At 42.7% G+C, this 13,399-nt stretch overlaps 1 protein-coding gene across 4 annotated transcripts in view; it reads left to right on the top strand.

Moving 5' to 3' along the window:
* Window positions 1-13,399, top strand: part of Poln (polymerase (DNA directed) nu) — a 107,493-nt gene that overhangs the window by 3,903 nt on the left and 90,191 nt on the right. For 3 of the 4 annotated variants that reach the window (XM_013023930.1, XM_013023931.1, XM_013023929.1), the window contains exons 2-3: window positions 9,603-9,682; window positions 12,021-12,495. In XM_013023930.1, the coding sequence (XP_012879384.1) occupies window positions 9,603-9,682; window positions 12,021-12,495 (555 nt within the window). The remainder of the gene's footprint in view (window positions 1-9,602; window positions 9,683-12,020; window positions 12,496-13,399) is intronic. The other variant, XM_013023928.1, reaches the window with a different exon arrangement.

Here is a 13,399-nt window from a genome sequence, read left to right as displayed (position 1 = left end):
CAGTGCCATTTCCAGCTTTTTTTTTTTTTTTGCTTATGTGGTGCTGAGGAATCGAACCCAGGGCCTCAAGCATGCAAGGCAAGCGCTTTACCACTGAGCCACCTTCCCAGCCCCTACTTCCAGCTTTTTTGGTAATTTATTGGAGATAGTCTCACAGACTTTCCTGTCTTTTTTTTTTTTAAAACAAAAAGTGAAGCCCTAGGCTGGAGGGTATGGTTTGTATTAATATTTGCCTGCTGGGCACCAGGTCCCCTCAATTTGTCCAAGCATTACAAAACGACGCACTCTAACATCCATAAGCTCTTTTCTTTATAATTTTTACTGCTGTTACATATATCAGTTTATATAAAATTGTGAGAAATCTATTGTGTTAATTTAGGCCTTTCTTGCTTGTTGAACTCTCCTCTTAGTGAATTCATGTCAATTTAGTATGTGCCTTTTGTATTTTTACCTATTTCTCTTAATGATTAGAATTACAACTGTCTGTAGGTGCCATTGGCTCATGCCTGTAACACTAGCTTCTTATGAGGCTGAGATCTGAGGATCTCTGTTTGAAGCTAGCCTAGACAGACAAATCTATGATACTCTCATCTAATTAACTGGCAAAAAACTGGAACTAGAGGTATGGTATAAGTGATACAACACCAGCTGTGAATGATAAAGCCTACCAAGGACTTAAGGACCTGTGTCCTGCACAAAAAAATAATAATTATAGTGGTCTATGTCTGTACCATCTGATGGCATTCTCCAGTGACACTCACTGAGGTGTTTGTTGGGATCTATCACATTTTACTTTCTCCTGTCTCAGTCCTAGCCCCAAGAGCACTCCTCAGTAAACTTCTGCTGGCAAGTCTGAGTGTGCCTGAGGGAGCCTGTTCTGCTGTGGTGGTATCAGAAGTGGTCTGAGCAAGTAGACGTGGATTGGGTCACCCTCAGGCTATCCTGACTGTAGGTGGAAGACACATTGTGTCTGTGTTGTAACAATGTTAGGGTCTGGAATAACAGTGAGAGCAGCTGTACTGGCTGGAACAGTGCTGTGTTTTCTAGAAATAAAGACAAGGAAGAGAATGGACTGGGATAAGTCCTTCAGAAAAAGATAGGGTGCAGAAGCTCAATTTCAGGTGGACCAAGATCCTTCCACTGGTCTGATTCTGGAGGTTTGGCCATCTAGGACTGTGAAGGAGCCTGAAGCCTTTCCTCTGGACCAGACCCTTGCTCATCACTGAAAATCCACCAGCTGCACCTGCCAAGATGGGCGCCCCAGTGGGAGACAGGAAGAAGCAACCACAATGGCCGCATTATTTCAAACCTTGTGACTTGGATGTACCCACTACCACTTGCTTCTGGAACTCTTTCTAGCTTCAGGATGGAAGGTTTCTTTCACTCCTCTTTTACCTAGGCTGTGACATTGGAATTATGTTTTGTTTTAATTGAACCTAATCTGGGACTAGCTGGAGACAATTGAGTGTGTGTGTGTGTGTGTGTGTGTGTGTGTGTGTGTCATAGGGCTTGAACTCTGGGCCTGGGCCCTGTCCCTTCTCTCTTCAGCTCAAGGCAAGTGCTCTATCGCTTGAGCCACAGCGCCACTTCCGGTTTTCTGGTGGTTTATTGGAGATAAGAGTCTCACAGACTTTCCTGCCCAGGCTGGCTTTGAACCAAGATCCTCATATCTCAGCCTCATGAGTAGCTAGGATTATAGGCGTGAGCCATGGGTGCCCGGCTGACAATTGATTCTTTTTAAGCAACCTTAGTGCAACTTGTTCTTGTATGTAAGAAACCATTTTAGACTACTTTACAAAAAAACAACAGCAATGGGCTGGGAAGGTGGCTCAGTGGTAGAGCGCTCGCTTTGCATGCATGAGGCCCTGGATTTGATTCCTCAGCACCACATAAGCAAAAAGAAAAGAGCCAGAAGTGGTGCTGCGGCTCAAGTGGTAGAGTGCTAGTCTTGAGCTGAAGAGCTGAGGGACAGCGCCCAGGACCAGGGTTCAGGCCCCACTACCGGACCCAAAACAAACAACAGCAGTAATGTTTGGGGGACCCTGCCATTCTTATTTTTGTATCCCTTAGCCTAGACAAGAATTTTGACTTTTATTAGATAAACAATCTTTACGGTATTGCAAAACCTAGGGTTCTTGGTTATTTTACCACAGTCAGTGTAAGAGTTGATACATCATGGCATATGCCTACTGACTAGTTTGGACAACTTTGCCCCTCCCTTTTTGTCTTGGAAAATTAAATCATGCTTCCTCCTTAATTTGTAATACTTTAGGAAGTTTTTTTAAACATTTATAATCCCACATTTTTCTTTAAATGTTTTATATGTGCTCACACACATTTTATATGAAATTGCTTATTATCACCTCTTCCCTCCTAACCATTAAGTCACAGCCACCTAGCCAAGCAGGACAGAAGCCATACAGCAGTGAACAGAGAATGTTTGAAGTATGATTAACTAGAGATGGGATTAGTCACCAAGGAGTAAAGTGCATGTAAAAGATCCAAGAAGCAGACATGAAGCAGGAAGACAGAGTGCTGAAATTTAGAGAAGTTGTGTCTCCCAGGCTGAGATTTAGCCTTGTTGCGAGGTCGTGGAGGCAGCCCACTGGGTGGCTCTGGTGTGTCAGTCCCTTCATTATAGCTCCAGCTCCGCTGTGGAGTTGCCTGGGAAGCCTTCCTCAGGGAAGTCCCTTCCTCTGACAGTGCCCTCTAGCACCCTCTGCTGACAAGGCTCAGCAGCGTCTGGCTGTAGTATTGCAGAGTGGTAAGGGCTGAATTTGTAGCTAAGAAGCCATGGATAGCTGGCACAGGCACAGCAGAAGCTGGCCAGCCTGTGCAAGCGGGGTGAGGGAAGAGGATGTGTGGGATGGTCCCATGCCAGCTCAAGACAAGTAAAACTACAGCTGGGAGAGGGAATGTTTACTCAGGGACATTGGATTTAATACCTGAGAGGGGATGAAAGACTGCAAGGGTGGCTCTTCACACCCTTCAGGAGCTAGTGCACATTGGGTTGGGCAGAAGTGTTAGGCCTTTGCTCTACTGCCTTAGTGATGGAGAAAAAGGGCTAACAAGCCCAGAGAGGTGGGCTTCCTGGAACACACTAGGGTTGGGAGATTCAGCAGGTCAGTATTTTGTGAGAGGGTCTCTGGACACTCCATTTACCAGAGCAATAAGCAGTGCTGCCATGGGGCCAGAGACCTGTTTCCCTGTGGTCCCAGGGTACTGTGTCCTCTATGAATCAGAACTGATGGTAGAAGTGCTTCCTGATAACAGAGGATGGGTGCCCAGAAGAGAAGCCAGTTGGTGGTTCTGATCAGAAGCAGGCTGTGTGCAGCCATGTAGACAGTGGCTAGAGGAGAGCAAGGCCCGAGGGGAGGGACAGTGTGGTAGTCACTGCCCCGTCTATTTCCCCTGGAGGGACTTCTGCCACTCACCCTGGTGCCTTCATTGTGCATGGGAGAGACATTTTAGAGACGTTTATGCACAGAGTCCATTATGACATGGAGACTAGGTAACCTGAATTAATATCATTAGTCAGGACATAGGGACTTTGGTCTGGAATTTCTCCTGCTGGCTCCACAGGAGGTATAGTTCATTAGAAGACCCCACCCCCACCCCGGCCTCAATGACTTGGTCTATGCCATGAGAGCTGCCAGGAAGCCCAAATGCATAGCAAACCAATAGCAACAGACTAGAATAGGCTGCTGGTTCCCATATCTAAAGGATTTGGAAGACTGGGAGGATCTTAATTCATATTAGGTACTGGCAAGTCAGATGGAGCCTTAAGTCAGGCAATGGCATCTGCAGAGAATAATGTTTTTAATTAAAATAACAGCAAAAGACTCCTCCTATGCTACTGGCTCCTGGTAGAAATTGACTGTGGAGCTCCAGCTGTTTGGCATAGGCTGGTTCTGTCAGACCATCAAGAGGAAGGCATGCAGCAACCCGTGGTATTAGACACAAGCTGGCCGCCAGGCACAGCCAGGCTGCCTGAGCAGGTGGCCAGGCTCCCATCACTCATTAGTGCTGGCCCTGGTATCTGTAGGGAGGAGGGAGACCTGCTTCAGACCAGCTAGAAGAAGAGAAAGCATTGATCCTGGTTCAAAATGGGTCAGTTCAGTAGGCGGTGAAATCAAAAAACTAGTTGGAGTCACCTCAGCCTGACCTGGGCAGACCTGGAAGATACATTGAAGGGAAATCCAAGAGACAAACTGGGAGTGCACTTGACTTCTAGAAGACATCGGGACCATGAGCAGTGTGAGTGGGTCACCTAGCTGACCAGGGATCTGGAATAAGAAAGCTTGAGAGATCTAGCACGAGGAGTTCTTGAGGCCAGGCAAATGGTTAGGTCTATGGAATGAGTGTGAGGAATCTCCCCACTGAGAGTATCTACCACAGACGAGAGACAAACACAGGCAGCAAGCATGTTAGCAGAATGATGTGGCCAGTTAACACTGCCATTCCTTGTCCTACGCTGTCCCAGTGCTAACACATGGCCATCCTTAATGGAGTAACCATGGGGCTGGGGAAAAGCTATGCATGAGCCAATAACATGGTGTTCCTACTTGCCAGGGCCACCTTAGCTATTTCTCTGGTAAACACCCAACCTTTGACTAGTGATGAGTATTTGAGACACTTGATCAGTAAGCTACCTAGACCATCAGAGTGCTCGGCCACGGTGTGGACTTCAGAGTGGCAAGAGAGGAGGGAGACAGATATTGGGTGTCATTTGCTGTCTGAGATCAGCTGCAGTGACCACATGTGGTTTATTCCTTTAACCTTTCTATAAAGAAGAGGCTCACCAGATTCTGCAGGTACTTCTGAAATGTCTGAAGCACATGAGTAGCATGGTATGTTCCTGGGCACTGCAGATGCCCAGGTCCCCTGTGACCCAGTGCCCAGCTACTGTCACAGTCCCCCTTGGTGGCTGCTCCAGATGGAGACCTGCCTTTTTAAATTTTTATTTTTTGTGCTGGTCCTGGGGCTTGAACTCAGGAGCTGGGCACTATCCCTGAGCTTTTGTGCTCAAGGCTAGCATTCTATCACTTGAGCTACAGCTTTACTTCCTGCTTTTTGGTGGTTAATTGAGGATAAGTCTCATGTCTTTTCTTTCCCAGCCTTGCTTCAAACCATGAGCCTCAGATCTAGCTAGAAGTACAGGTGTGAGCCACTGGTGCCTGACTTTACTACAACTATCTCTATCAAGAGATTTTCATCTTGATTGCATTGCTTGACACTTTTTTTTTTCAGTGCTAGGGATAGAACCTAGTGCCTTGCACATGGTAGGCAAACACTGTTCTGTTGAGCTACATCCCCAACCAAGATGTAGAGCTTCTTTTCCCAGGAACAACTATTCCCTAAGGAGTGACCTATCCACTGATGGTTGGTGCTGGCTCATAAAGGCCAAGTTCCCCCATCAGAACACCTCTTCAGGGCTAGCTGGGCCCTGACTGGGCCTGAGGGACTGGGTCTTAACTAGCTTCTTCATAGATGTACTCTAGCTTCCTCTGTTCCCAAATTGCCTTCCCAGGTGTAAACCATACAGAGTGGGAACCCAATCCACAGAGTACATGTGTAGTATCTTCATATACACAAGTGGAGAATTTGATCACTGCTTTTTAAAATGTGGTCATTGTTTGCAGTCCACTGATACAGCTGTAAGTCACTAATAATATGTTGATTAAATAACATTTTGATGTTATATAAATTTATTCATCCTTTTCCTTCTTGATTGGTCTCTGCTTTGATTCCTTCACCATAATGAGCAATAACCATAAATATTTGCTTGAATCTTTTTCCTGTTGCAGATAGCTAAGAGTGAGATTGTTTGGATAAATGATTGATGCATGTTTATCCCTGTTTCACTGAAGTTTTCTCTCACAATAAGCTCATATATACAGCCTTACCTACTCTATACATCCAGTTTGCCAGACTTGAACCCAACTTAGGAGAGACCACATTACTAGCGTTCCCAGAGTCACATCTTAGGCTCCCTTTGGACGACTCCTCCTCCTCCCAGTTCCCAAGAGTGATCTGTGCATTTTTTGTTTTTATGTGTTGCTGGTCCTGGGTCTTGACTCAGGGCCTCTAAGTTTCTTTTTGCTCAAGGGTTGTGCTCTACCACTTGAGCCATAGCTCCACTTTCAGTTTTTTTGCTAATCTATTAGAGCTAAGAGTCTCATGGACTTTCCTGCCCAGGTTGGCTTTCAACTTTGGTCCTCAGATCTCAGCCCTCCTGAGTAGTTACGATTATACCTTTGAGCCACCACCTACTTGGTGTGTGCATTTTTAACTGTAATAAGTATAGATCATTGTTTTCTAAAAAGCAGTGCATGAGACTTCCCGTTTCTTTCATCAACAAATTATGTTTGCAGCCAAGTATCAGCTAGTGATAAGACATACTCTGAAATATATCTTTTTTGTCATTGTGTGAACACTATAGAGTATGTTTATATAAACTAAGACAGCTATGATGTCAGTAGGCAATATGGGACTGCTGTCCATCAGTGACCAGAAAGTTTTTTAACGTAAGTTATTTTTGTCGGTTGTGGGGTCTGAACTCTGGGCCTGGGCGCTGTCCCTCAGCTCTTCAGCTCAAGGCAAGCACTCTACCACTTGAGCCACAGCACCACTTCCGGCTTTTTCTGCTTATATGGTGCTGAGGAATCGAACCCAGGGCCTCATGCATACGAGGCGAGCACTCTACCACAGAGCCACCTTCCCAGCAGTGACCAGAAAGTTTTAAAGAGCCTCTAATTTACATTTCTCTACTAGTAAATTTAAGTGTATTTGCTTTTGAGGTTTGTTGTTTTGTATATTCTGTCTTCCTATCCTTTGTTTTTTTATCAGATTGTCTTGTCTGGTGCCAGTGATGCATGACTGTAATCCTAGATACTCAGAGCTATGATCTGAGGGTTGAGGTTCAAAGCCAACCTGGGCCAACAAATCTTTTTTTTTTCCCCCAGTCATGGGGCTTGAACTCTGGGCCTGGGCACAGTCCTTCAGCTCTTCAGCTCAAGGCGAGTGCTCTACCACTTGAGCCACAGCGCTACTTCTGTCCTTTTCTGTTTATGTTGGTGCTGAGGAATTGAACCCAGGGACTCATGCATGTGAGGCAAGCACTTGACCACTGAGCCACCTTCCAGCCCCTGGGCAGACAAATCTAAGAGATTTTTTTTTTCCAGTCATGGGGTCTGAACTCTGAGCCTAGGCACTGTCCCTCAGCTCTTCAGCTCAAGGCTAGCGCTCTACCACTGGAGCCAAGCACCACTTCCAGCTTCTTCTGCTTATGTGGTGCTGAGGAATCGAACCCAGAGCCTCATGCATGCAAGGCAAGCACTCTACCACTGAGCCACCTTCCCAGCCCCAATCTAAGAGATTTTTATCTCTAATTAAATCAGTAAAAAGTGGAAGTGGAGCTGTGGCTAAAGTAGTAGAGCATTATTTTTGAACGCAAAGGCTATAGGAAAGCACCAAGGCCCAACGTTCAAGCACCGTACTGGCACACAAAAAATTGTCTTCTCAACATATAAGAACTTGTATAATCTAAGTAATTAGAGCTTTGTCATTTTTTTTTTTTTGGTTGGTCATGGAGTTTGAACTCTGGGCCTGGGCGCTGTCCCTCAGCTCTTCAGCTCAAGGCGAGCGCTCTACCGCTTGAGCCACAGCGCCACGTCCCGTTTTCTAGTGGTTTATTGGAGATAGGAGACTCATGGAGATGCCCAAACCCAGAGTTCAAGCCCCACAACTGACCAAAAAAAAAAAAGTCTCATGGACATTCTTGCCAGGGCTGGCTTTGAACAGTGATCCTCATATCTCAGCCTCCTGAGTATCTAGGATTATAGGCGTGAGCCACTGGCACCCAGCAGAGCTTTGCAATTTTTGTTCCAAATAGTACATTACTTTTATTTTAGATATAGTTATTAATTTGTTATTTTCTTTTTTTTCTTTTTCTTTTTGTTGGTCATGAGGCTTGAACCGTGGGCCTGAGCACTGTCCCTCAGCTCTTCAGCTCAAGGCTAGTGCTCTACCACTTGAGCTACAGCTCTACTTCTGGTTTTCTGGTGGTTTACTGGAGATAAGAGTTTCACAGACTTTCCTGCCCGGGCTGGCTTTGAACTGCGATCCTCAGATCTCAGCCTCCTAAGTAACTAGGATTATAGGCATGAGCCACTAGCGCCCGGCCAATTTGTTATTTTCTACTGAAGTAAAATGCTATCTTTTAATATATTAAGTTCTCATAAGATCTAGAATTAGTTCCTGTTACCTGCTCTGCTCAAGAGGTCTTTTTGTCTATCCATATTCAAATATTGTATTGATTTGATTACAGTGACTTTAAAATATGTTCTAAAAAAATTTTACCAAGGCAATTCTTTTTTATTTTCTTTTCTATTTTTAGATATTTTGTTTTCATGTGCACTTTGAAATTATTTTATTAAAATATCCCGGTATGGTCTCTTAATTAGAGCTGAATATACTTGTGTTTGGAAGAATTTAATATTTTAATATATGTTCTAATGCTATGTCTTGCTCTTTGTAGAGGTCTTGTTCTAAGCTATTTCATAAAATTAGTAAGTTTTCACGGGGCACTGGTGGCTCATGCCTGTAATCCCAGCTACTCAGAAGGCCAAGATCTGAGGATCATGGTTCAAAGCCAGCCCTGGCAGGAAAGTCTGTGATAATTTTTTTTTTTTTTTTGGTTCCGGTCGTGGGGCCTGAACTCTGGGCCTGGGCGCTGTCCCTCAGCTCTTCAGCTCAAGGCTAGCGCTCTACCGTTTGAGCCACAGCACCACTTCCGGCTTTTCTCTTTTTGCTTATGTGGTGCTGAGGAATCGAACCCAGGGTCTCAGGCATGCAAGGCAAGCACTCTACCGCTGAGCCACCTTCCCAGCCCAGTCTGTGATAATTTTTTATCTCCAATTAACTGCCAAAAAGCTGGAAATGGTGCTGTGGTTCACAGTGGTAGAACACTAGCCTTGAGCACAAAAGCCCAGGGACAGCACCCAAACCCACAGTTCAAGCCCCAGGATCAGCACATTCATGAAAAACATTTTTGAGTTTTCATATTGAGTGTCTTATGCCTTGATTGTTAGGTTAATCTTTAGTAACTTTTCTGTTGTACAGGACATTCTTTTTCCCCATGTGCTTCTCCTGGTGGTAGTTACATCTTCAGAGGAAATATCACAGTGGTTGAGACGTAGACTTCTAAGTCAGACTGCTTGGGATCAAATTCTGGTTCCATCTCACTGCAACCAAGGCTTATTAAAATAAAACAAAGTCTAAATAAACCGTTAACACTTATCAGGTTCTATAAAGTGTCGAATTTGGGTTTTCAGAATCAAAAGTTCAGATGCAAATGCCAAGTCATCATCTTAAACAAGCATTTCATAATTAAATAGATCTGGCTCCGGTTCATTTGAATTTTGCTTTATATATCAACTTACAGCAAAGGTCCTATGCATTTTGGTTGTGAAATTTATTACAACTTTTACAAAAGTTAATGGTAAGCAAATAACATGATTATAGAGGCTATTTTCAATATTTAGTTAATTGAATGATTTATATTTCAATGATTTTAATACCTTATGTTTTTGTTTTTAAAGCTGCAAATATGATAAGCAAACCCAGTGTTGAGTATTCAGCAATACTTGAAAATAGGATGAATCAAACACTAGAAAGAAAGGTAAATCATTGCAAATAGAATAATTCGAAACCTTATTTGCTTAACAAATACTTATTAAATGTCCTGTTATACTTTGGGCACTGTAGATATAATGGTTTAAAAAATGTAGGCACCAGTGGCTCAGGCCTGTAATCCTAGCTACTCCAGAGGTTAAGATCTAAGGACTGTGGTTTGAAGCCAGCAGGGGCAGGAAAGTCCAGGAGACTGGTCTTTGGTTAAACAGCAAAATGTAAGACTGCAGGTATGGCTTAAGTGGTAGAGCATCATCCATGAGTGAAAGGAACAAAAGTTCAAAGCCCTGAGCACAAGCTCACGTACCAACACACACACACACACACACACACACACACACACACACACACAGAGTTTCTGTTCTTCAGAAGCAATAGAATTTGATTAGGATGAGGGAACGGGAAGAAAGAGACATATCACACAGATCTGTACCATAATAGAAATGCCAAAACAGGCCTGAATTCAGAGTGCTCTGGGAAGTAGAGGAGAGCCATGTAACTTAAACTTTATACTGTTTTAATTTGATTTTTTGAGTTGGAGAGACAGGAGTTTGGGTAGTCTTTCTGAAGTATGAAAATTGCATCTGCACTGAGATCTAGTGGATGATTAGGAGTTGGCTAGTTTGATGATCCCACATTTATAGAGAGTCAAGGAAGAATGGAGATATATTTTGGGAGATCATAGAAAGCTTAGAATTTTGAAATAGTGAAAATAAGTAGTCAGAAAGACCTGGAAACAGTATCAGAGAGAGAAGTGGTCATTTTGCTGAAGAGCTTGTGTAAGGAACATGGGTGGAGGTGCCTAGTGGTGAGGAGAAAGGACTCTGAGCAAACCTGTGTTCAGGCCCCAGCTTATCATCATTTCAACATAAACTTCCTGTAGCAAAATAGGGAGGTGGTAGAGCTGTCTCTAGTGTGGACAGGATGGGCTGATAGGATGAGGACTTGAATTTTGAAAATCCATGGACTTCCTGACATATTTTAAGCTGAAATTAAAATACTTACCACAAGTTTAGAAAATTGTAAAGGATATGATTTGTGACATATTGTTAATATTTAAAACTGTCATGCTAAATTTCAAATATATCCACTGTGATTAAAACTACACTCTGGTGACTTGATATCCATAATCATACCCTAAAAAAATACATGAGCAACATCTGAAATCTTAGAGTTCCCATTTTTCCTGAGTCTTTTTCTTGTATACTCCTCCACAGAATTCTTAATCTATAAATTTTATGCTTGAAAGTCTGTTCTTGAAAAACAAGTAATTCTCTATAATAAAAATAAGTATAAATGTAAAATTTTCTGTTTCATATAGCCAACTGTTAAAGCTTTTTTTCCAAATTATTTCAAATTAATTGTTTAAATGAAGGTCTCCATATGATAAAATTGAAAATAAATGTTAAAGACAAGTTATTACTGTCCATGGATCTTACAATGAAATGGACAGGGATGCTGGAAAACTATGTCACTCATTACCAGATCACTATTGATCTGCACTTTCTTCTTTAGTTAGTAGGTCAATTAACATATTGTGATGTCACTTTATAACTAAAACAAAAATGAACAGAAAAAAAAACTGGCTTGGATGTGGATAGGTACTGGGGGGTGCATGAGGATTACTAGGGCTGACTTATTTGCATGAAGATAAAACTATGAAAACTATTTTCATATGAAAATAGAACCATGAAACCTATTGGAATTGTTTTAGGAGGAGCACTGAGAGGATGAGGTTGATTATGACACATTGTAGACGATGTGGAAATGTCCGTGGGATTCCCTTTCTACAATGATGTGCATATGGAGTGTGGGTTCTGGGTCTTAAACTCAGGGCCTGGGTGCTGTCTTTGAGATTCTGTGTTTAAGGCTAGCACTTGAGACACCATTCTACTTCAAGATTTTTTTTGTGATTTGTTGGAGATGAGAGTTTCACAGACTTTCCTGTCTGGGCTCACTTTCTAAGTAGGATTACAGACTTTGAACCACAGGCACCCAGCTAAACCAATGTATGCTAAAAAAAAAAAAAAAGAAAGAAAATATGGTTAAATGATTGGCTATGTGGCTTAGTGGTAGAGCATTTGCTTAACATGTACAAAGTCCTGGGTTCTATCCTGAGGGAGGGGAGAAAGGGAGGGAGAGCAAGAAAGAGTGGTCATAGGAAATGTGAGGCTTATTTCCTCACATTATCTTGGACAATTTTAACAGAAATTAGTTTGATTAATAGAGCTATCCTATGCTGTCCCATGTTTTAATGAAACAGAACATAGGTAATATCCTATGAAATGTGAACATATTCTAACAAAATATTTTCCATTTGTCCACAGACTTCTGAGTCTTTAACAAGTCAGACATCAAGAGGGTCCTCCATTACTGAGCTCACGGGTCACCTGTCTGCTGAGCAAATGCAGACAACCACAAACTCTTTGATTCTTCCCAGCTATGTAATTCCACAGTGTGATCAAGAAGTTTCAGTTATACAGAAAATGGAACATACAAGACAGCATTTCCTAAAGAAAAACGTAAATAATGGAAAGAAGGAAAGCATGAATACCAAAAGAAAATATAATGCATGTAGTAATTCATTAGAGAAAACAAGCAAACACATGGCATTGGAAGAACGTGACGATAAGGTTGGGAACTCTAGCCACTCAACAACATTCCAGAGGCAGGTTTGTGATGTTAGGTATTTGGATGATTTGGCAAAAAGCCAGCTGATGGAAATGCTCAAGCAGGCAGCAGCCCTGGTGGTAACTCTGATATATAAGGATGGTTACACCCAGATAACAGCTACCCAGGTTAGTAAACATTGATAGAGTTTGTTACTTTTGCTCCATAAGAGAAATCCCTCTTTCCTGGGCATGATGGCACAGTTGTAGTCCAGTTCTTGGCAGACAGAGGAATGCTTGAGCCCAGGAGTTTGAAACTAGCCTAGACAACATAGTGAGACCCTATCTCAAAACAGCAATGAAAGGAAGGTCCTTTTCTTAGTGTCTGATTTTGACAGGGGAGCTAGAAATAAGACTTTTAAGTTCTTCTTCCCCACCAGCGGTAAGTGATTTAGGAGACTAGCAAGCTGCAGTGGAATATATTCCACTAGTAAAGTGTAAAGGTTTCACAGTCTCCACCTCTTTGCAAATATTCCCCATCTTTTTTTACTTTAGCCATTCTAGTGAGTGTGAAATGGTATTTCATGGTGCTTTTAAATTTTATTTGCTGGTGGAGATGGGAGGCAAAAACTGGGAGAGAACAAGGATAGGGGTGATATTGTCCAAAAAGGCACATACTCTTTACCTGACTTAATTAACTGTAACCCCTGTAATCGCCTTTATAATAACAAAAAATTTTAAAATAAATAAAAATAAATTGGATTTGCTTAATAACAATGACCTTAAGCCGGATGTGGTGGCTCATGCCTGTAATCCTACCTACTCAGGAGGTTGAGATCTGAGGCTCACAGTTCAAAGCCAGCTAGAGCAGGAAACTCCGTGAAATTTTTTTTTTATCAGTCGTGGGGCTTGAACTCTGGGCCTGAGCGCTGTCCCTCAGCTCTTCAGCTCAAGGCTAGTGCTCTACCACTTGAGCTACAGCGCCACTTCCGGTTTTTGGTAGTTTATTGGAGATAATAATATCACAGACTTTCCTGCCTGGGCTGGCCTTGCACTTCAATCCTCAGATCTCAGCCTCCTGAGTAACTAGGATTACA

Source organism: Dipodomys ordii, unplaced genomic scaffold (assembly GCF_000151885.1).
Source record: "Dipodomys ordii isolate 6190 unplaced genomic scaffold, Dord_2.0 Scaffold71, whole genome shotgun sequence".
NCBI classification, from domain to species: domain Eukaryota; kingdom Metazoa; phylum Chordata; class Mammalia; order Rodentia; family Heteromyidae; genus Dipodomys; species Dipodomys ordii.
Note: the sequence above shows the minus strand (reverse complement) of the source record. Positions and strands in the feature narration are given on the sequence as shown.